This window comes from the organism of the source record quoted next, unplaced genomic scaffold (genome assembly GCF_019419815.1).
Source record: "Pyrus x bretschneideri cultivar Hongxiangsu unplaced genomic scaffold, Pyrus_bretschneideri_v1 Contig2, whole genome shotgun sequence".
Taxonomy (NCBI): Eukaryota; Viridiplantae; Streptophyta; class Magnoliopsida; order Rosales; family Rosaceae; genus Pyrus; species Pyrus x bretschneideri.
In genome coordinates, this window is record NW_025999501.1 from 1,011,244 (window position 1) to 1,036,466 (window position 25,223).

Here is a 25,223-nt window from a genome sequence, read left to right on the forward strand (position 1 = left end):
TTATATGATTTTGACCAAATGGTGTCATGCACCATTCAAATCCTTTTATATATATATATATATATATATATATATTTTTTTTTTTTTTTTTTTTTGTAGGTTGCAGTCAACATCTCCTTTTTTCTTCCTTCTCTGTCTCTGCCAGTCTCGAAACGCAGGGCCAGCTGGGTAGTTATGGAGGTTGCCCAAATTCAATTCAATCCAAAAGGCTACTAGAGACTGGCGTTGTTCTTGCATGACCCAGGGAACATGTCATCGTTAAGCAAGAACTTCCCTACAGAGACATAGATGACAGTGGGGTTGACGGAGGCACAAGAGAAGGAGGCCTGTGTGGATTCATTCTTGCCATCACCATCTCAAACAACCAAGTATTCATGGGAGTTCTCAAGATTCGTTGAAAACAACGTGATCTGGGTTTCCAAGTCTGATGAGATTCTTCTGGATCTCTGGAAACCAGTTGTCAAGTACGAGTTTTCTCATCTCCTGACGACTTCAGGTCATAAATTTCAATTCTCACCGGAATTCGGTGGGGCGCTTCTGGCGCAGTGGGAGAGACGAAAAATGGACATACCTTTTATTCTGTGAGATTTTAGATGACGGAGGTGAGAGGTGGATAGTGCTTCATCGGATTTATGGCGTTGTGCTTTCCACTGACATAAGAGTTTTTCGTGCTGATAACGTGTTGTAAAATCGACGATGTGTGTACAGTGGAATAAATAAAACAAGACACAAAATTTACGAGGTTCCTCTACAGTCAGTGTGACTGGAGTACATCATCGGGCAGCAGTGATGCTTTCATTATAATTTGGAATAATAGGAGTACAAAGATAACTCTATGTATTCTCTCCTCTCCTCTTTCTCTCTTTCTTTCTCTGCTCTCTATTCAAAGCATACGGAGTGCTCTATTTATAGAGCAACTCCAAGCACACATCTTTGACAATATAATCTCCACATATCAATATTCTGCCAAGGTTTTCAACACTTTGGCAATGTTTTCAATGTTGTGGCAGGTATTCAATACTGTGGGCATTCATTACCCACTAGTATTTTCAACAAGCCCAGGTTTTTTAGACCTTCTTTTGAAGAAAATTAAGCACTCCCAAACTAGTACTAAATTTTTCAAATAAATAAAATCAACTTATTCTTGACAACGACTACTTCGTCAAAGGTGGTCCTATATAAAAATCTTATGGATGACAGTTGTTGATTAATTAAAAAGAATGAGTCATAAAAGACCTGAGTTTGTCCATACTCTCTCAACCCAAGCTCCAATCCCATGAATTTAATATTATTATCCAGTTGGTTGTAAAATAAAAGGTGGGTCATAAGTTTAGATCTTTGGTCAGGTTGGGTCTAATAAACTCAAACCCAAAGTCTCATACCACTTCAATGTGTTTAGTTTGACCATGTTGAATTAGGTTGTGAACAATAGAATTCGCTTATTTTATTATCACTATACAAAAGCATGAGGTTTTAAGCTTAAACCTCAATTTTATCATAGCACGTTTCATGTTTCGTTCATAATAACTCAAAAATACAATGTAGTATATACACCTTGATGCTCAATCTAACAACAAAATTTTATTCTTAGTTCATCAAGTGACAATATTACCTCCAACAAATATAAGTAGTTCGATGTTGAATGTCGAATCAATTCCTATTTTGCATATATCCCGATAATATCAAGATGTCCATACTTCAAAAATATAAATATAAATATAAAGAAAAATTCATAAAAAATATCAAACGAAGTATGTATACATGTGTAAAATTGTAAGTAGCGGGTAGATAGATATACCTACTCAAAATGGATTTAGCCAAAGTGTTTTCCTTACACCGTTTACCTGCCAAAAAAGAATCACAAAGCATGGTGTCTGTTTGCGTTAGAAATACGAAAATATTGTGTCCTATAATTAACTGAGAAAAAGAGAGAGGTGCACAATAAAGAAAGAGCAAAGAGGTTGTAGAATGCTTAAGAATTCTTGTGTTGTATTTGTGACATCTCACATCGTTCAGGGGAGTGATCTTTATATATATATTCTCATCTCTAACTAGCACGAGACCTTTTGGGAGCTCACTGGCTTTGGGTTCCATCGGAACTCCGAAGTTAAGCAAGTAGCGCGTGAGAGCATTTCCATGATAGGTGACCCACTGGGAGAATCTCGTGTGAGTTCTCAGAAACAAAACCATGAAAACATGGTCAGGGCCCAAATCAGACATTATCGTGCTACGATGGTGAAGCGAGTCCGGGAAGAGGTCCCTCTGGACCGGAATGTGACAGTATTTCTTCCCATGCAATGTTTTTATTTATAATAAAATAAAATAAAAATTAACTTATCTTCCGAATAAATACAATCATAAAAATAAAAAGTAATTGGTAAAGTAATAGTTACATTTATTGTACAATTAAAGAATATCCATAACAGGAACGAAACAATTATAAAGGAAGGACCTCCCTCTCGAACACAAAAAATAAAATGGCGGGAGGTGGAAAGCTCCCCTCGAAAGTGTTCGTATCGTACAAACCTAGTCCAATACCTCTTCCGCTTTTTCATAATTTTTTATAAATTCAATCAAATTATTGGGAACTTTTTTTTTCCTTTAACGTTAAGCGTTCCGGAAGTAGCCCCTTTCACCGCCGTGCTGAAATTCGCTGCCGAGGAATTCAAAGTGCCTCCCCAAACCAGCGGTACCATCACCAACGGTAATTCGATTTCTGGGCTTTTGCATGCTGCTGTACATTTCGGTTGTCTCGTGAAGTCTTTGACAATCCGAATTGATGATTTATTTGTGATCGCAAATTTCGATTGATTGTTTGTGGGGTTTAGGGCATTGATCGGAATCGAATTAGGGTTTTTGGTTTTTGGTAAATGGGCATCCCATTTTTCATATTCCTAAGTATGAGATTGCAATACGCTTATGAAGATTATATCTTGTGGTCTTTTTAATTGACAACTCGAATTTATAATTCATCTAGAGCATAAGTGGTATAAACTCGAATAAAGATCGAATTTTGAATTTAGGGAATGGATAGAGCGACTTCACATAAGTGCACTTTAGAATTTCTATAGAATGTTTGAACAGTTCATAATTTTTCTCTGCTTCAGCTGAGATGTACTTGAAATCCCCTACATTTTTATGGAGAATCAATGTGTACAATTTGAAATGCGTGACTTCATTGCCACCACGTAACGGTATCTCAGTCCTTTTCCCTTTGAGGACAACAAGCTTTGTTTTGTTAGCTTAATTACTATATGATTCCCATATCCTAAGAGATCAAAACAGAAATTAGAAGAAATTGATATTTAACAAAAGTAAATGTCTGTCAATATCATAGGGAAGAATATTAAGAAAGGAAAGATGATACAGTATCTTGGAAGACAGTGTAGATTTTATACTTATACAGTGGGCTCTGCAAGACCTCTTAATTTTCAGGTTATTAATGCCTTGGGTGTTGAAATTTTGTTGTTTATTTCTTCTCACTTTTGTGCAGATGGTGTTAGAATCAATCCTCAGCAAAGTGCAGGTCTGCCAATGCTTTACCTTTATTTCTCTTTTCTGTTCTCCATTTGTGTTTTTGCTATTGTATAATTTTGTATCCTAAATTCCTAATCTGCAATTTAGACGCACTATATAGATTTACCCTACCAACCTTGTCTCCGTAGAATTAGTCTTCATAACATTAGTTCAACATGGATGTATTTTATGTTTAACCACTCCAGACCTTACGAGTAACAGAAAGCGTATTAAAAGATGGAATGGTCGAAATTATGGCATGACAGCTGTTGCTAGTTACCCTGGTAATAATTAAAAAGAAAAAAGGAGTGGATAGTTTCTGCAAACGGGGATTTTTATTAAGCTTTGATGTGGGAAAAAGTGGAAACGGTGGTAGGGAACCTTAATAAACTTGCAGGAAAGGATTAGGGAAGGAATCAGATTTGCTAACATTGCCAAAAAGAATCCATGCATTACTACTGCTTTGGTTTACTAGTGCTTTCTCCACACGTATTCTTCTCCACCCTCTTCCTTTATATGTGCATATTGTCAAACTTTTTTAGCACAATTCTTCATGTAGTTTCATCGACCTCAAGTTAGAAAGAACAAAAGATCGATTGATAGGCAGAGGAAGTAAGAAAAATGGAAAAACATTTCAATCTGTTAATGTTACCACTTTTACCAGTTGTTATGTTTCTTTCAGGTATTACCTGGGTAATGCTAGGGAGACAAAATTTCTAAACCAAATTTTGTAAGATGTTGATGATTGGATTTTACTTTAGTGTTGATTGACGTGCTTTTTTCTATCGGTGACACATCATTTGGTTTGTAAATTTGGTTTAAATGTGGTCTCCTTAGTATTATCCTATTTCTTGATCATATCAATTTTTCTGGTTTATGTTTCCTTCACAGTTTGTGTGGATAATGGCATTGACTAGAATGTAGTATTGGTCCTTTTGTAAACGTGCTCAAATTAATATGATCGAAATTCAGAATATTAATCTGTCACATCCTTGGAGTAAATTAAGGGTGGAAAAAATTAACAACCCTGTTAGTTAATTTGTGCACCAATATTTCATGTCAAATTTTAGAGCAATTGGTTTCTTGGATGTTTGCAGGACCAAAGTTATCCGAATCTGCTAGAACTTTCACCATTGTAAACAATTGCAAAGAGACAGTCTGGCCTGCAGTGATTCCTGCGGACAACTTCACTGCTGGTGGTTTTGTGCTAAAACCGGGCCAGTCAATCCTGTTCATCGCTTTCTGCTCAACCAGGTTTGTCATCAGCTAATTACATGCGCAAAAACTGTTTTAAATCTCTCTTTGGGATTTGGATGCAGTGATTATATAATCAAGGGTCAAAATAAGAAAAGATTTTGAACATTGAAATGTGATTCTTGTTCGTATATTTGTATCTTCGGTAATGTTTTCTTGCCAAATATACGTGCGCTCTTGATGCTGCGCGCTTTGCAAATAAAAATTGATCAATGTTTTAGCATTTTTTATCTGATTTTTTTTCCCCTTGTGGTGTAAGTTATTCACTTTTATTGTTATGCAGGAAGCGACCGATGTGCACATATCGCCACCACAAGATTCCGTGTCCTAATGTTTCTGGATCAGTGGGTTTAAAGTCATTGAGATGGTGGGCTGTGATGCTTGGATTGTTAATGATGATTAATTTATGGATTAATTTTTGAAAAAATAGTTTATATCCTCTCCAAGTTTAGAGGTGTATTTTACATCCCTTTTGAACTTAGAAGCAGCACTTCAAAAGATGACTTTTTTCAGAGAATTGTCCATGCACCATGCTGGTTGGTTGTACAAGTGAAGTTATTCATTTTATTCTTTTCTTTTCAAAGAGAATATATTTGAATGCAGTTGCTTTACACAACCTTGCTTGTCTCCACTCTCATCTTCAACTTCTTAATAAACAAGATATAAGGTTGAGTTATTAGGTCTAGTTTGGTATTGTTACGTTTTTGCAAAAAAAAATATTTTGGTAAAATATACTTTGTAAAAGTGTTGTGAATAGAAAAATAATATTAAAGTGTTTGGTAAATTTTTTTGTAAATTTGTAATAACTAAGAAGGGTTGAAGATCCGGGTAAAGGTGGAGGCTCAATTACACGAGAATCCCCGCAAGCCCTGGAACTAGCTTGCTTTCGTAGGGTCCGAATTTGGATCCTGCCTGGGAGTTGGTGGGCTCATCATGAATAACCAAAAAGGCATTGATTTTAATTTTATTTTTCAGTAAACTAATATAAATTTGGAAATATATTAAAAAACATAAAATCTGAAGTAAAAAAACTAAAACATAAAATTAAAATTAAAATTAATTTTAATTCCAAGCAGACCCACCCTCCACCCATTCAAACCCCCTCCACGACCAGACCACCCATCCAAACAACCACCACGACCAGACTATCCATCCGAACTGCCGGACAACCCATCCAAACCGCCATCGTGACCAGACAACCCAACCACCACAATGGCCCTAACCCACTTCCACAACTCGCAGCCACCACATTGGCGTGCCCATCTCAATTTACCATTGGTGCACGCATCTCGATCTATCTTTCCCAATCAGCAGCCATACCCGCTTCTATATGCACTCTCTCTCACCAGTCATCTAAGCAAAGGATTTCGGTCTCATGAGATAGCAAGCGGCAGCTTGGAGGATGCGGCGAGCAGAAAGAAAGGGCCTTAATTGTGAAAAAACAAGATTTTTTTGGCTTACCAAAGATATAATACAGCCCAGCTTTTTTTCAGACATGCTTTTAAAAGAATGAAAGGAGTTGTCCCATACATTCTTGGGTTTATGATCCAAGTGTTTATCGGGGGCAACTCAATTATTATCAAGAATGGGTTCAAAGCTGATATGAAGCTCACTGTGTTTTTATGTTATAAAGACATTGTAGCTTTCTTTGCTCTGCTTAAACACCTCCCGTTTCAAAAGGCCGTCTTTCATTTTGAATTATCTGCTAGGCCGTATTCGAGTAAGTACCTATATGAAATTAAAATTTAAATTGAAGAAAAAATAATTATATTTCAAAAATTAATTAATTTTCATTGAACATGCCATTTTTGGGGCAACTTGCTGTATTTGCAGGGTTGGTTCACGCCGGCCAGTTTCTCCAGTTGTCTCATCACAGTTGGCCTGGTCTTGACATTCTTTATCTCGTGGTATCGTAGGTATTGTTCCAAACTACCTGCTAAGTGTAATTAAACTCATTTTAATTTTTAGTTAATGAAGTATTTAAATTTGATTTCTTCTCGTCAATATATTATACTCATATGTACTTATAGATGCACAATGGGTTGATCTGACCCAAACATAATACGAGCTCGATTTGTTAAAAGTACCATCTCTATTTAGTTTTTTTTTTTCAAATGGAAAATGTAGACCCCTATCTATTATAGATGCACAATGACACGATATAAACCAACATTAATCCATAACTTAGTCTTGTGTAGTTTATTTATCCGGTAGTAGTGGGCGAGTAGGACTGAATCTGCTTAGAGAATTGGTGTAAATGGTTTGTATGAAAAGAATATTGGTTTTATGATTTTAGTTTCTTTCAAGATTATCAATGTACAAATGGTTGGCCCCACCCAAATATAAAATAAGTACAAAGTTACTAGCAAAATGAGACAAATCAACGGGTTGGAGAATTGGTGTAAATGGTTAATATGAAATCCATATTGGTTTTCAGATTTTTGTTTCTTTAAACATATACTTATAGATGTACAACTGGTTGGCCTGACCGAACATAAAACGAGCACAATCTATTAAAAATACTATCTCTAATTTGGGATTTCTTTCAAATGAAAAATGCATAAAACTTAAAGTATTGGGAGGTAAAAGGCTGCATCATTTTCCTACATAACACTCTGTTTACTTGTAACGAGGGGTTTCAAGCTTCATTTCATTTGACATAAGAAGGTATGAAGTTCAACTATAAACTAAACATTTACTTCTTAATTCTATAGAGAAACAAGCAGCTCGAGATGCCAACTCTACAGCAGTTGCCACTCCAGATGTTCCTGCATATTAGGTAAGTTTGCATCTCCACATCCATTCACTGTCCGCCCTTGAAGGACAAGCCATGTTCAAGCTAAAATAAAACCTTAGTAACATGAGCACCAAGAGTTGAAAGTGCTTTGGAAAAGAGCTTGATGAACCTTCCATTAATGAGTAAAAGTGAGTTCAGAAAACAAGAGTCGCACTTTTCAAAAAATACAGTTCAGAAAATATTTTCTTGTCAAAATTTCGACATTTACTTCTAAACTGATATGTTCAAGAATTCATTGACTTGAACTTCGTTTGTTTACCACATAATTATGACTTCTTCCAGAATTTGCAATATTATTCTAACTAAGTTTTTTTTATTGCTATAGTTTATCTGTGGGAAGAATGAAGGGAGTTGTCCCATATATTCTTGGGTTTATGATCTAAGTGTTTATTAGGGGCAACTCAATTATTATGAAGAAGGGGTTCAGAGCTGGTATGAAGTTTTCTATGTTTTTATGTTATAAAGACACTATATCCAGAAAACGAAGCCTCCTGTTTCAAAGGGTCGTCGAACAAATAATTATATTTCAATAATTTATTCATTTTCATTGAACATGCCATTTTTGGGGCAACGTGCGTTATTTGTGGGGTAGGTTCACGTTAACCAGTTTCTCTAGTTGTCTAATCGTAGATGGTAGAATACTAGTACCTCCTTCAGAAAGCCAGACAAGGGAAACTTGAACCCTAGACTCAAGTACTACGTGTGAGTACGGACGTTGGGTCAAGTAGGATCCAAAGATTTCGGCAAATTAGTGTGAATACCGGTTCCTCTTCTCTCCAACTCCATATGACAATCCCCAAGCACATTCTGTTTGGCATCGTTGAAGCGCATTAAGTCGTCATCATTATTGGTAGGTGCAGGCATGGGAGGAATGAATTTCAGATCTCAGAGGACACCAGCCTCCGGGTCGGCCATGAGAAACAGAGGCAAAACATCGAAAGTTTTGAACAAAGAATTTTAAGGAACCCAGAATGCTTAGGGGGAATAAGGGTTTGAATTTTGAAAGCTGAAATTTAAAAGGGAAAAATAATGGGTATGGCTTAAATACCCATCTTGATGGCCCTTCCACGGGGGCGCACGACGGTTCGCGGAAAGGTATGACGAGACACGTGGCCGCCCACTCAACAAATCAACAGCCGCAAACAACATGCATGGCCCCCTTTTTAATTGTCAGCACGTCACGTCGTGCAATAATCGATAGAGGGGAAACAAGGCGTCTCATACACCCCAGGCGCTACCGTACCTCAAGTGTCGCGCTTGTCTTGTGTGGAGGCGTCAAGCATTAACGTCTTCATTTTCTCGCTTGAACTTTTCAATGACCACCTCAAACATCAGAGCGAAAAGAAACTAAAGACATGGGGGCAAGGCTTCGCCGGACCGCCCTCACTCTTAATAGTACGTCCCACTCCGTGCATAAAATTTCTCGAACAACGCTATCGTTAGCAAGCGCGAGTCATCTGAAACAGGACTAAAGTCCTTTACATGACTTTGACATAAATAAGGCCCAAATTCCACTCCAGGAAATGTGTTATCGGCTTGTTTAACGACCTCTCTGAAGACACTCACGAGGATTAGTTAAGGGCATGATTCCCATATTACTGGAAGTGAATACACAAGTCCACTCCACCGAGTACGGTTCAGAGTGGAGGCAACATTATACACTCCCCTCTTCATCGAGGGACAAAACAATCAGATGATTCTCGGTATATACATATATGCTCACTCCGACGCTGGGGTGAGACTACTCCGAACGGAGTAGGCATTCCATGACATAGCCCATGGTAACTGTGTCCACTCAGAGGCTGAACAACTCTTGTCTAATCTAGGCAGCGCTTCCTCTCAATCATCGGAGACGTCAGGACAAGCTGATTGGTATCGCAAGCAAGACTGCTCATGCCGTACAAAGAACAGGCAGCTCTGCTCTGACAGACAACATGTCTAAAAAGACATGCTCTGCCACCAACCCCCATTTCCTCTGATGGCTCAGGGAAGTGACAGCCAGCTCGTACCTGCTTCTCAAGGCCTATAAATAGGTGAACCGACTCCTCGTTAAGGGTTAGCCACTCTAAGCCGTAAACACTTCTTCTACCCATACTTACACACAATCTGACTTGGCCATCAGAGTTCCTACACTAAGAACCACCACCCTCTGCGCGCGGCCTAACGGTCCTTGCTTGTCTTTGGTATGTACAAGTTGGAACCACCACGACTGCCCAAAACCACTCCAACAGATCTAAGTAGTTCGACGTTAAACGTCCAATCAACCAATTTTGCACATGTCCCTATAATATCATGATGCTTCAAAAATCTAAATATAAAGAAATATTATAATAAAATATCAAATGAAATATATGCATACGTGCAAAACGGTAAAAAAAGAATAAATAGAAAAACCTACTCAAAATAGAATTAGCCAAAGTGTTCTCCTTACACCATTTGCTTTGAGAAATTTAGAAAAATAGCCAAATTTTGGACTATGAATTGAATTTTATTAACCTTTATAACTTTTTGTAATTCTAACCAAAACTTGAAATGGAAATACTACAATACTCTTTTTAACTAAAATAATTACAAAATTATATCTTCTCCAACCATTCTTTGTGCAGTCTTTCCGACTCTTTCCCGTAAAACAGTCGGTATTGCTCCCGTATTAATTTTGTTTTTTTTTAAATAACTACACCAAACCCTAAAACACCACAGCATCAATCCCCATTGAAAGCGATCAAAACCCTAACCAATTCCCGCAGAGCTCTTTTGTTCTCAAAAAGGTGAAGGACACGTTTCGAGACAATAATGGAAAACATGATATATTTCTTGAGCTCCTAGAAGATTTCACTTTCAAGGCTCAAGGGTAACTTTAAATTTCCGATCTCAAACTATATAAATTATTTGTGTCGTAACATTGTGATGGATTGGGTGTTGTTATATCCGTCGTTGGATTGATTTTCTTGTTCTTGTCTCCAGAACTCAGGACTCTCACAGAAGATATGGTTGCAGCCTTGCAGGAGTCAAGGAAGTATTCGAAGGGCATAAGTAACAACTTAATTTTGGGATATAAACACTTCGTGCCGGAGGGTTATCGAATAACCCGGATGACGAAGACGTGACTCCGTTGGAACAAACAATTGATGAAGATGAGGAAGTTGCTGGTCTGTAAACTTGACAAACATGAACATAGTTTTGTAATTATTTTAATTAAAAAGAATATTGTAGTATTTTCACGTTAAGTTAAACGTGAACATAGTTTTGTAATTATTTTAATTAAAAAGAATATTGTAGTATTTTCACGTTAAGTTTTGGTTAGAATTATAAAATGTTATAACAATTCACTAAAATTCTATTCATGTCCGAATTTTGACTGTTTTTCCAAATTTCCCGTTTACCTGCCAACTGCCGACGTATCTGTCTGCGTTAGAAATACGAAACACATATAAAGGAGGGACCTCTCTCTCCAATACAAAAATAATTAAATAAAAATGGCGGGTGGTGGAAAGGTCTCCTTCAAAGTCACTCTAACCTCCGATCCAAAGCTCCCCTTCAAAGTGTTCGTATCTTATAAACCCACCTCAATTTCTGTTCCAATTCCTCCTCCGATTTTTCATAATTTTTTATAACTCAAACCAATTTTTTGGGATTTTTCTTTTTTTTTTTTTTTTCCTTTCAGGTTTAGCGTTCCGGAAGCAGCCCCTTTCACCGCCGTGCTGAAATTCGCGGCCGAGGAATTCAAAGTGCCTCCCCAAACCAGCGCCATCATCACGAACGGTAATTTGATTTCTGGGCTTTTGCATGTTGATGTTGATTTCTTTTTTGTCTCGTACAGTTTGTGACCTTCCGAATTGATGATTTATGTATGATTGGAAATCTCCATTGATTGTTTGTGGGGTTTAGGGCATTGATCGGTATCGAATTAGGGTTTTTGGTTTCTGGGAATTGGGCATCCCATATTTCTAATCCAAAGGTATGAGATTGCAATACGCTTATGAAGATTAGATCTTGTAGTTTTTTAATTGACAGCTCGGACTTTTGTAAGCGGGAGGTTATAGGTTTGATTCTTGTCAAAGGCAAATTTGAACCAAATTATTGATAACTTATTGTGAGGCTAGCCCATCCCTTGTCTATTAGTATAGATAATATCGTTTGTTAAAATAAAATTGAATGCTCAGATTTATAATTCAGATAGAGCATAAGTGGTGTGAACTCGAATAAAGATCGAGTTTTGAATTTAGGGAATGGATAGAGCCGAGGTAAGAAAAATGGGGAATTTGAACTGCAGCTGGTATTCTAGAATTTGATATTAGAAAATATCAATTGTCATGTCTTATGTGATTAAATTCACGTAAGGGGACTTCACATAAGTGCACATTAGAATTTCTCAAGTATGGTTGAACAGTGCATAATTTTTCACTGCTTCAGCTGAGACGTAATTGAAATCCCCTACATTTTTATGGAGAATCAATGTGCACAATTTGAAATGCGTGACTTCATTGCCTTTTCCCTTTGAGGACAACAAGCTTTGTTTTATTAGCTTAATTACTATGGAATATCCTAAGAGATCAAAACAAAAATTAGAAGAAATTGATATTTAACAAAAGTAAATGTATGTCCATATCATAAGGAAGAATATTCAGAAATGAAAGATGATACAATATCTTGGAAGACAGCGTAGATTTTATACTTATACAGCGTGCTTTGCAAGACCTCTAATTTCAGGATATCAATGCCTTTGGTGTTGAAATTTTGTTGTTTATTTCTCCTCACTTTTGTGCAGATGGTGTTGGAATCAATCCTCAGCAAAGTGCAGGTATGCCAGTGCTTTACCTTTTTTGCTCTTTTCTGTTCTCGTTATTATTATAATTTTTTTTTTTTTTTTTTTTTGCTGTTGTATAATTTTGTATCCTAATCAACAATTTAGACGCACTGTATAGATTTACCCTACCAAACATCCTCTCCGTAGAATGAGTCTTCAATATGACATTAGTTCAACATGAATGTATTTTATGTTTAACCACTCCAGACCTTACGAGTAATAGAAGGCGTACTTTGCTTTTAATAAAAAAATGGAATGGTCGAAATGCTGGCATGAATGCTGTTGCTAGTTACCCTCTCATTCTCATTGCATCTCTCGTCGTGATCAGAGATGAAGAGAGAGAGAGACGGGGCAGGGAGCCCGTTGCATCTAAATGGGGCTGTTGCTTCTATATCATTGTTCACATACGCAATCAGACGCATTCGCACAGCATATTCTAGAACCTAAAATCTATCATCCTAAGCTGAAGTTTATAGCTAAACCAAAGAGGGTAGGGTATCAATATGAAGTTGAGAATTTTCTCTACCAGAACTGCTTAAGTTTTTTTTTTTTTTTTGGGGAAACTGAACTGCTTAAGTCTCATGTGTACGTGTATATATAAAAACAAACACAGATAGCAAGCTGTTATTGGTGGAATTATGCTATTGGAATCATCATTATTGTTAGCATGGATTAGACCCTTGGTTTCACACAAACTTTGTCTGGCTTTTGCAGGGAATGTATTCCTCAAGCATGGTTCTGAACTACGCCTGATTCCTCGAGATAGGGTTGGGGCTTTTGGAACAATGGACGCAGCGTTACAATCAAACTGAAGAGATTGGTCTACTACTTGATGTCGATCTTTTCTTTTTATGATATGTACCTTACTATTAAGTTGGGAGGATTTTCTAACTTCATTTGATCAGCAGCAGTTTTGTTGACCGTATAAACACTCTGCAAGTAAACCAGATAACAGGTGACCGTAATAGATGCTTTTGAATTATTTTGAAAGAATAATTTTACAGTTCTTCTCCATTGGCGATGCTTCTGTCCTGCATTCTTTTTATCCCCTCAGTCTTTGGTGATCCCGCAAATTGCTCGGGACTATTTCATACCTTTTTTATTAAAGAATTATCACTAGATTAAGCGCTATTTGGTATGTACCAAAGCTACCATATACGTGCTTGCTCGGTTTGGCTGGGCTTGGGATGTGTTTGTGGTCTGGGTTGATTATTGTTTGTAGGGCCAAACAAGCTAGCACGGGCCCAATGTGGTTTAGATCTCCAGCCATATTGACTAAAGCGTGTGTTTCTTTTTTGGACCAAAATTTGAATTCTCTTCCCATAGTTCTGATTAGATTAGAATATCGTTGTGATGAAAAAAAATATTATCTGAAAAGCATTCAGCCAATATAATCTGGGAGCTTTGATGGAACACATCTACAAGCTTCAACCCATTTTTCTTTGTTAGTGCTTGTTGGAATAGATTGCCTAAAGGTTTAGTATATATAATTTAATTCTTGCCAACCAAAATTGTACACCAAAAACCTCATTGTTTTGATTATGAGTAAAGTTGAGATTATTTTGGTCGAATGGGTAAAGTCGGGATTTTCATTGTCATGTTATACTGTTGAGATTTGAACTCAAAATCTTTTGAAATTAGATGTCACTAATCAAAAGGTCATTGTCTTTCAACTCTAAACCTTCGAAAACTTGCCGACATAAATATCTCGAGTGCTAGTACAAAGGCCATGAGTGTCTAAAATGGAAGGTAGGACGTCTCTCAAAAGACAAGGACAAATGCATTTAGATTTGGATCTAACAAGAGAGCTCTTAAATGAAGAGGTGAAATTTATCATCTGCCACCATTGGATTTACTTGTCGCCCTTAACCAGTTAATTTATGCATCGATGGCTAATAGCAATGGCAGCCCCACCATCTCCACCCCCACCTCCGCAGCTACCCTTTTGACATTGCATATTGGGGAGGGTATTAATGCAACATACAGGAAACTGTCTGGACTGGTAAAGATTATGGCATTTATGGACCGTTCTTTTGGTGCATTTGCTCTGCCTACTGCCTCCCAACTTAACATGTTGAATTTACCACTTTGATTTTTGGTAGATCTTCCTCAGTGAATTGTACTTTATGTTTTCTTTTTGAAAAAAAAAAAAATGGACCATCTGGTAACTTCACCATAGTAGTTCCTCCTTTTAAGGGCCGGGAAGATTCATAGAGACATTTCAACTTTCTCCTAACCATCATTGTGTTATTGAATAAAAATGAAAAATCAACAATATTTGTGAACTTTGCAGAATCTCTGGTTACGTCATACGTCAAACTCACTTTCTTTGGATTTTATACATAATCTAGCATGTCATTAAATTTTTTTTTATACAAGCGATATTAAAGAAGGGAGAATCGAACTTGTGACCGGAGATCAAGAGAATGAATACTCTTAAGCAATTGAGTTTTAGAGGTTTTTTACTAGTATCCAATAATTGTTTTGGGAATTAATTGTACTTCATTGTCAATAAAAAGTCGGATCAACACTTGATCATTAACTGACTTGTGTTAGTGGCTCTCGACATTCGACTTACCCTAGACATGAGGCTAGCTACCAGTCCATTCAGGATCTACTACAAACTTTTTACACATAGGGTGGGCCAACCCCTTCAATCATGTATGTATTATAAAACTCACAAGAGAACCATCACTTTACATCTTAAAATTAAGAACATTGCCTATAAACAGAAAAACATTCTTCTATCGTTGCGGTGTCTCACACTCATAGTCGTTTTTTACTGACATGATGTAGCAAATATAAAACTCAATTCATATAATAACAGTAAGAAAAATTTACGTCGTCAAGGATTCCTTGACTGAAGTGCTTTGAATTTGGTTAATTTAGTCATTTTTGCACGGCTATTAATCTAATTTGAGGCGTTGACATTTGTAAATGCATTTTAGTTAAAATAAATAGAAATTACCAAGATGATAACCAATTGAAACACACTAATCAAATTGACCAAGTTGAAATCAAAAGAAACACATAGATGAAGAAGGCGCATAATTTACTTTAAAAAAGAATGTTGACAAATGCAAAAGATTAAGTACGGGGAGGATTGAGTTATCTTAAAGCAAGTTGGAACTTGGAATGTGCAATCTCTACTTTTTCTATTGATTTTTTTCAGAATATTTTGGGTCAAATTGAAATTGAATTTTTAAGGTTGTAAATCAACCCAAAAATCACAATTCCATCTGGCAGTGCACGGCTGCAGATTTATAGGGATTAGACACCTAACATACCCACTTGATTGGATCAGCACAGAGATTTATTCTGCGTGAGTTTACCAAAATACCATTGAAATTTAAGGTCATTCGCCTCACGACAAAGTGGCCGAACCGCATGTTTCGGAGAGTTCGTGACACTCTTTTGTACCCTTTCTACGCTTTTAACGAACTCATTCTTCTCTTTATCCGTAAAGAACTTTGCCAAAAAGAAGAAGAAAGGAACTCATTCTTCGCACGTGATGGGATCCACCGATACCTTGATCCGTGGTAACCTCTTTTTTCTTGTGACTATTTTGCCTCTGTGCCCTACTAGTATTTCGTAGATTTAACTTTTCACGAAAAAAATTAGTAAATTTTTTTTTTTTGGTCAAAAGATAGAATTTTATTGAATTAAATTCGAATCGTTACATGAAAAAAAAAATTGTAAATTGATTCTCTCTTTTAATTCACAATTATAATTGTCTTGATTTATTTGCGAGTGGTGAATTCTCCAATTCATTGTGTTTTGAAGTCAAATCCTCCCAATTTCTCTTTATGGATTAATACATAATATAATGTACACTTAAACTTGAAATTGCAGTGACACTCAAAATTTTTGTGTAAGTTTTTTTCATACGTTTACATGAACATTTGTGATTATTAACACCCCTCCCCCGCCCAACCAACTCCTCCAATGTGAGATACGAACCTTTTGTGACAAAAATCAAATCTAATATAGACGAAAGAAATGTTACTATGAAAGTGAAAAAAAATTTGTCATATAATCTCGGATGCATGACTAAACTCGTACTTTTAACCTCAAATTCTAAGCTTATATATTATTTTCTTTTTTGTTGTCAATATATATTTCTTATTCAATAGTTTTGTTTTGGAATAAAATCATACATCATGTCAAATTAATTTCAAAAGTATGGGAATTTCCATTTCCTTGTTTTGTTGCATTCACGAAATATCCCAAATGGTCAAACTAATTTCAAATATGCTTTTCATCTTTAATTAGGCATCATCAGTTAGTGGTCCTCCAGGTGATTTCATCATGTCAGTTCACTCTTTCGAGGGCTAGGAAGACTTATAGAGGCATTTCATCCCCCGTCAAGTCATCATCGTGCGATTCACCAGCGTCAAGAATCGAATTCAAAACGTGCCATATGAAATACAAATCTAAAATTCATTCTCAACCATTGGGCCATCTCGTAGTTGCTGACCACAGATTAGAAATTGACCCGAGTAGTTTTTAAGTTTAAATTTTCATTTCTTGTGATATTTTTATATTAAAATCTAAAAATAATTTACATGGAACGCTCCATTTAACAATATTGGATGGGGTGTGATATCCACACACCCTTTTTTACTTCTCACACACCTTTATTAATTTCTGTCCGTTGATCTTCTTCAATTCATCTAATCTGACGGTTGGAAACTTAAAAGGTGTGAGAGAAGTAAAAAGAGGTGTGTGGATATCACACCCCTCTTGGATAGCGATTGTGTCACTGAGAATTTTGTGGTGCCTGATATTTGCCTATGGAAATGGCGTGCGGATGAAAGGGATGGTATACAAAAGCATATTAGAAGATAAATACAGCCCAAGCCTAAGTGCCGATTGTGATATGTTCCACTAGGCCACTTCGGTTTGGACTTAATTTTTGCCGATCGTGAGTCGAGATGATGTGACGAGCAATGTGGCAAAGGCATTCGAAGTCGGTTATGGAGGACAAAAAATTACAAGTAACGGGAGGTATATACTTTTTTTCTCCGTCGACATCTTCCACTAGACTAGCAATTGTATTACTTACAATTGTTGCAAGTAAGCATTTCTTGTGAAGAAGTGTCTGCTTAAGCTCAAATCCACTCATGACTCCCACAGAAAGTTTTGTACTCTAACCTAATTTTGTGGTGCCTGATATTTGCCTATGGAAATGGCATGCGGATGAAAGGGATGGTATACAAAAGCATATTAGAAGTTAAATACAGCCCAAGCCTAAGTGCCGATTGTGATATGTTCCACTAGGCCACTTCGGTTTGGACTTAATTTTTGCCGATCGTGAGTCGAGATGATGTGACGAGCAATGTGGCAAAGGCATTCGAAGTCGGTTATGGAGGACAAATAATTACAAGTAACGGGAGGTATATACTTTCTTTCTCCGTCGACATCTTCCACTAGACTAGCAATTGTATTACTTACAATTGTTGCAAGTAAGCATTTCTCGTGAAGAAGTGTCTTCTTGGCTCAAATCCACTCATGACTCCCACAGAAAGTTTTGTACTCTAACCTAATTTTATGATGAAAATGATTTCCGAACACTTATTTCTTTCTTCTGCATGCACATCTTGTTTATTCTTGTCAATTAATTCTCATTTTATTTATTCAATTTATATTGTAGGAAAGAAACATGAGTATGTAAAGAAAATAATGAGGTATATGAAAATCACGTATCTTCTACCAAGAATGTGTCATCAATACTTAAGTTGGGGATTATAATATAGCTTATGTCAATGACAACGTATATATATAGTCAAAGTATCTTAAGAGCTCGAATTAGTATCTTAATTATTCTAAAACAGAGTAGAAGAAATCTTAATTTAATAGCCTAATCCAACCTCTGGCCATGCATTTAGTATTCTTAAGGAATACTCAATATCTTTTTCCTTTTTTAGAGTAACATGGGTAGGGAAACCCTAAAAACCAGCATTGCTCATGCCAATTCCTAACTCCTTGCCACCACCAAACTTCCTCATTTAGTGATTGATCTCTTATCTATTTTTGGGTTGGGTTAGGTTAGGTTAAGTTTACTTCTCTTAGTAATTTTACTTGTACCCCAAGTCATTGGCTTATAAACATATGTACCTTGAAACGTCAACATAATTTATTCAAGGAAACTTTAACGAAAAGTTCATGGTATTGTTCACTGTCACAAAAAATCACATTTTTATATTAAAAAGTCAATCCTGGTACTATTCACTTTATCCTTTATTTTGTCCTATCGTTAAAACTTAAGGTTTTCAAGCCCTTTTCAGTTAGTTTTCCTTTTATTTTCAATTCTCTAAATTACACAATTTATAAAAAGTTGAGACACTCACCATATTGTCAATTAATTTTAAAGTAAACCTCATCTTCTAGTATTGTTAACGAGCGTGTAAGGATACAGATAACATCTCTTTAAGAAATGGACATTGTCTGGTTCCTTATATGTAATTAGTTATCTCTCTTTGTATGATGATATGCTATCATGTCACCATATAAACATTAAATAACCTGATTCAATACATTTAAATAAAAAAACTTTAACGAAAGCTTCGATACTGTTCACTTTAATGAAAAACCATATTTTTACACTAAAAATGTCAATTATGGTACTATTCACTTTACTTTCATTTTGTTCTTATCATTAAAACTCAAAATTTTCAAATCCTTTCATTAATTTTCCTTTTAAATCATTAAATGACTCCTTACATATAATCAGCAAAATATTATCCCAAAAAAATTGGTAATGTGCGTTATGAAATCATTAAAGTGTTTCTTGACAAAGCGAAAAGAAGGTAAAGAGACATCCGCGCAGTGACAAACCTTTGACGCCACCGATGCACGTGTTTTAATATTTTGTGCCTGATACATCTAAGAGTAGTGAATATAGTAATTCAATAATTTGTCCCCACAATATTAATTAGAGAATCAAAAAAAGGAAAAAGCAGCACCATGTGGAGGTAAAATACGTAATAGTACAGGGTACACGAGGGTATAAAGGTCTAGAAAGTGTTTAAATTATATTTTATGTTGGCAAGTAATGGAAATTTCAAATTTAAAAATGAAAGTGATTGTATAGTGGGAATGTGGGAACGGAAGAGCCTGACGCGACGCCTTGTAAGCCGAAGATTTTTTAGTGTGATCGTCACACAAAGTGGTACATCACGTATTCTTATATTAATAGGTTGGTTATGTGTGTTAAAATATTAATAACTTAAAAATTAAAATTTTCACCACTTGCATAAAAATATGTGGTGTATCATTCGTGTTTCCGTCACAACTAAAAATTTCTCTTGTAAACGGGGTTTGCAGCTCAGCCGTTATCTTGTATATCTTGTGCTTGCGCTATGAATTAAATACTCAAATGTTCTTCTTGTTATTGGGTGACTTAAAAAATAAGTCGTCATTCACTATGAAATTTGATGTTACTGGTGAAAAATAAATGAATATTCTGATATTAAATTTAACGCTAAATAATCATACTCCAAAGGATTAATTTAGTGAAAAGTGAGTAAAGGTTTATAACCTTCAACACGAGTTCGACCTCCAAGGATGCATTCTTTGGGGCCCGGAGTATGGTTGGCGTACCAGGAACAACCGAAAACTAAAAGTACACTAACACCTCATACGTGATATTGAGGTTCTATTAGTAGGGGATTAACTAGAAAAAATTCATAGTCATTCACTTTTGATTTTGATATCACAAGTGAAAAAAAAAATAGAAAAGTTGATATAGAACCACTTCCATAAGCACCTTGGATGAATGTACTATAAGGGCGTGTTTGTTTGCCCTCCTTAGCCTTTACTAGATTAGACTAGACTAACATTTAGTCTAATTCCGTGTATGTTAGTATCAGGGATTAGCATTAGTGGGATTAGGAGGCACTCGCGTTCACTAAAGCCTTCACTAAAGGGTCTTAGCGAGACCCTCCAAAAATAGCCGGACTGCTAAGACCGACTTCGTTCACTCCTCTAATCCTCTGCAAGCTTCGTCGATCTCGCCTTTTCTGCTTTCAGACCTGTGGATCTCGTCCTTCGCACATCAACAGCAATAGCCGTCTCACATTGCAGATGCAAGACGGCGATCTCACACTGCAAAATCAGAACAGCAGTCTCAACCACATGCTCTGACTATAAACCAAACATCTCAACCTTTTGAAGAATTTACAAACACGAAAAAATGAAAAGAGAAATTGACGAAGCAAATCAAATCAAAGGCAGATATAGGCTTTCCTAAAGCTTATATATGTTGAAAATGGAGATAAAATGCTACTAAAGCAAACGATTGAAGGAACAAAGCCAGGCAGTAATAACTTGATCAGATGGAGAAATAACCCATCAACTTGTTTCTAGGGAATGTGAAATTTTGCAAAAAAATAATTTTGAAGGATCTGAAATGCAGAAAAAAGATGGAGAAACGAAGAGAATATGATAGGGTCAAAGAGGGAGAAAAGCAGAGAAGCTTCTAAGGAGAGGGAGAGTTCTTAAGAAAATGAAAAATGTTGCATAATAATAAAATATTAATAAGTATGTATTAAAATATTAATAGATATATATTAAATAATGTAATATTAAAGTTTGTTATTGTTTTGATTTTTAATCCGATACTGCATCAAACGCTTCATTAAGCTAGTCCAGCTTAGTCTAGTTTAAGCCAGTCCAGCTTAATCCCTAAAACTAGTCCAGTCCGAGACAGTCCGGTGCAAAAAGCGCACCGTAACAGTGGCTGAAGTGATGACACTCATATATGCATTCAAGCTTGCAAAACAAAAGAATTTTTCTAGAATTTCTATGGAGGTAAGCTCTAAGTTAGTTACAGATGTTGTGGAAAGAAGGTGTGGTGTCCCTTGGAGAATTTGAGACACGATTGGCACGTTCATTGGCTGGTCTCATCCTTACATTATGTGACTTGGAAACATATTTTCGAGAAACAAACTTTATGGTTGATGTTATGACTAATATGGGTTTATCCCTCTTTAATATGCATATTTTGGATATAAGACTCTTCCCTTATGGGCTACTCCTGCTTTTATATTTGATTGTAATCGTACTAGTTCTTCGCGAGGTTTCTCGCGTTAATTGACTACTTTTTGAGCTAAAAAAAAATAAACACCTTTTAGGAAAAACCCAATTATTTGAAAATTTTGATTTACACCCATTGGCCATCTTCATAGGTCAACAAACTTTTCTTATTATTGTCAGATCTTGAACATGATATACCAATATGTTCATCATGAAAGCAACATGTTTTTCTCATTGTATTTCATTTTGATATACCGTGGTATGTACAATTGCTAAAGTCAAAGTCAATTGTGTCCACAATTTTATTCCTTTCATTATTTTGTTCCAAAATCTTTACATTGTAATTGGATGAATAAATTTAAAATTACTAAAAAAATTTAAAATGACAAAAATTTAATGACGTAATTTTATTTTCAGAAATTGAATACGAAATTTGTTATTTTTAAGCTCACATTCATAGAAATTGGGAAATGACATATATTTACATGAAATTTAAACTTTGAAATTGGAGGTTCCAAATTCCAAGTTATTTTTTCACACGAAAATTTTAAATTTCTATATTTACGAATCCAAACAAGAAAATTAGTGCATGTCTCAATTTATAAATTCTAGCTTTTATCTAAAATTCAAATTTATTTTCCTCATCTAAATATAGTGCTAGTGTCTTAATTTTAACGGACACCAAATTTTAACGCTAAATAATTGTGAATCATTAGTTATCAAGAGAACGTAACAAGAAATGGTTATATAAAATTATTTTTTATGGTGAAAAATGTAAGAATAAGATATAGTATCTAATTTTCTGACATGTAAGTCTGGTCCAGATGAACCGGCTATTAAAATGGCCGCAGGGTTTGCTGGTCGATGGAGCCATCCATGTCACTTCCATTATTTGCAGATCATGTCTTCTCTATTTCTCTGACTATTCTGATCTCATTTTAAGAGCAAAGGCCAAAAAGTAGATCTCATTTTACACGCTAAATAAGAAAAGCAAAATAAATAATTCAAAATTTGACAAAAATCATTTTCAACATTTGGGTTAAAACATAAATTTTTAAATTTTAAACCCCTCCCAAAGTTGCTTCAACAACTGGGCCTAAAATAAGTTTTGAGTTAGAACTAGTTTTAGGGCAAATATTGGCCAAGATTTCGGCCTGGGTTAAAGATCCTGGCTAATAATGCGTGTGGAGGCGTCGAGAAAAAGGGAGATCGCGTAGGCATGATGCGCTCAACACGTAGAAACGTGTGAGTGCTGGGCCCATTCTAATGAGTTGTTGGCCACCCATAATAAGCCTAACGACTCAATTTTGATTGGACAACATGCGTTATTAGACTGTTGGTTGATCCAACGGTCCAGATTCAAAATTATCAAATTTTGAATTTAAGTTTATAATTACATTAAATCTAACCACTAAGATCGAGTATGATAAAATCTAATGGTAAAAAAAGAAAAAAAAGACCTAAAGACCCAAAATTAAATCCGACGACTAAAATGGTTTACAAAATTTAATTAAATCAAAGTTCACCTAAAACTTCATAAATACTTATATATTTATTCAAACATCCACACAAAATCACTTGGTCTCATACAATTGTTCTATTTTTTTTTCTTTCTAGCCACTTCCATAACTATTTCTTCCTATTTCTAAATTTTTTAAGATGGCAAGAGATCATATTAGAGGAACTAACTGGTCAAATGATCAAGATGTTCCTTTGTGCTTGGCATGAGTTTGTACTAGTGAAGATGATATCATTGGTACGAATCAAAATAAAAAGGTTTTGCAGGCTAAAATCATTGAGAAGTTCAATTCCAACTCTAACACCAACCCGAGGGAAGTTGGACACCAACCCAAGAGAAGTTTGTAGTGTTTACGATTAGTGGAAAATTATTAACAAAGCGGGCACTTTTTGAAAGGGAAGCTTGGAGAGAGTCTTGGTTGACATGGCTAGTGTAAGGAGCGCCCAAGAAGTGGTGAGTGTCTCCCTTACAAGTTTATTTTTCATGTACACAATCATTTTTGCAACTAATTGGTCGTTATGTATTCCTTGCATAGGGTGACAAAGCAATAGTGATTTACAAGACAAGAACTATGCCCAAATATTAAACTTTTAAGTTGCATCATGCTTGGAACGTCCTTAGGGATTGTCCAAGGTGGGGAACAGATGCGAACCAACAATGGGAAAAAGTATTTGCCAGTGAAGCCTCAAGCATTAATGTTGACAATGAAGGCGACGATTTGGTGACCCCATCTTCTATTTCAAGGCCCCCGGGAAGAGATAAGCAAAAAAAAAGCAAAGAAAAAAGGAAAGATGCAAGATCCAATTGGTACAAGATTCAGTGACCCCATCTTCTTCTAATTAATTAATGACTACATTATTTATTTGGCATGTAATTTAGGACACTTTCCAAATACTTGGATTCGTTTCCTTATTGTTTTTGTAACATCCCACATCGTCCAGGGGAGTGGATCCCTGTAAGCCTTATACGTATATTCTCATCTCTACCTAGCACGAGGCCTTTTGAGAGCTCACTGGCATCGGAGTTCATCGGAACTCCGAAGTTAAGCGAGTTCACGCGAGAGCAATCCCTGGATGGGTGACCCACTGGGAAGTTTTGCTCGTGTGAGTTCCCAGAAACAAAATCGTGAGGGCGTGATCGAGACCCAAAGTGGACAATATCGTGCTACGATGGAGTCGAACCCGGAATGTAGTGGGGGCCCGAGCAAGGATGTGACAGTGTTGGTTTTGCTTAGTTGAAGTTTTGAGTTTCTTTTCAATTGGTACATTTTTAAATTTTAGGCCCTTTTCTTACTTCAATAATTTCATGAAGCTCATGGGGCATCTTATTGGTATTATTGTATCAATTATTAACTTTTGTTGGATGTCAATTTATATAAGCAACAGCTATGAAAAAAGAAATGTAACAGTTATTAGCACCCAAAATAAAACAAAAAGACTATAGAAAGGTGATCGACATTTTTTTTGGAGTGTCGTTAGCAGCTCTGAAAGGAAAAGGCTAAAATTTGGGTTGTAATATGAGTCTAGTATTTTTTTAGCAAGTTCATTTTGCCGATGTCTACTAGTTGTTGATACAAAAGGGATCGTGTGGGCTCATGACATTCTAATGTAACTTTTTTTTCTAGGCTAAGGAAACAAAAAATCGGTTTTGACTTTAGCTTCGACTTTCAATTTTTACCATTTAAAAACTAAAATTGACCACTTATATAGGATTTTTTTTTTTTTTTTTTTTACAAGTGTCTTAACAAAATCAACCCTTTGTTTTCATTTTGAGTCGCCATTTTCTCTCTCGTCTCTCCGATCACCACTATCTCATTTTTCTTCTTCCACTCTCCTATCTTTTAGTTATTTCCTCTATTTTCCCCAAGCTAAAGAAAATCAACTGACCGAGCCAAAATAGAACCAAACTAATTATATTATCTGATTATGTTCTTTTGGTTTAGGATGTAACTAGGCTTAACCAAGACATGCACACCCCTGTTCTTTCGAGTTAATACATTTATAATTAAAAATCATTAACCTCAATGATACGATATGAATTATATATTAATCAATCGACAAAACTAGAAGAAGATAACGTAGACGTGAGAATCAAATTTGAAATAAAATGAAGATGCAGATCATTGAATACAAAATGGTTGAAACATTGTGAAAATGAAACCCTTATCATTTCGCCCCCATGGTTGTAGCATATTCTGAAACTAGAAAAAGAACCAAACAGAGTTCAAAAAAAAAAGAACCAAACAGAGTACGACACTTCAGAGCTTTCAAAGTTCAATTTGGAGAGAAAACACA

At 35.8% G+C, this 25,223-nt stretch overlaps 2 protein-coding genes across 2 annotated transcripts; both read left to right on the plus strand.

The window, feature by feature from the left end:
• Positions 1 to 288: 288 nt before the first annotated feature.
• On the plus strand, positions 289 to 5,446 carry LOC103956685. The gene is made up of 5 exons (XM_048583005.1): positions 289 to 464; positions 2,427 to 2,704; positions 3,494 to 3,526; positions 4,614 to 4,770; positions 5,054 to 5,446. The coding sequence occupies exons 1-5, from the start codon at positions 289 to 291 to the stop codon at positions 5,190 to 5,192; spliced, it is 783 nt and encodes a 260-aa protein (XP_048438962.1). The 3' UTR covers positions 5,193 to 5,446.
• A 5,494-nt stretch (positions 5,447 to 10,940) lies between these two features.
• On the plus strand, positions 10,941 to 13,388 carry LOC103956684 (ubiquitin-fold modifier 1). Its single transcript, XM_009368704.2, has 4 exons — positions 10,941 to 11,111; positions 11,232 to 11,329; positions 12,336 to 12,368; positions 13,089 to 13,388. The coding sequence occupies exons 1-4, from the start codon at positions 11,044 to 11,046 to the stop codon at positions 13,184 to 13,186; spliced, it is 297 nt and encodes a 98-aa protein (XP_009366979.1). The 5' UTR covers positions 10,941 to 11,043; the 3' UTR covers positions 13,187 to 13,388.
• The last annotated feature ends 11,835 nt before the right edge of the window (positions 13,389 to 25,223 follow it).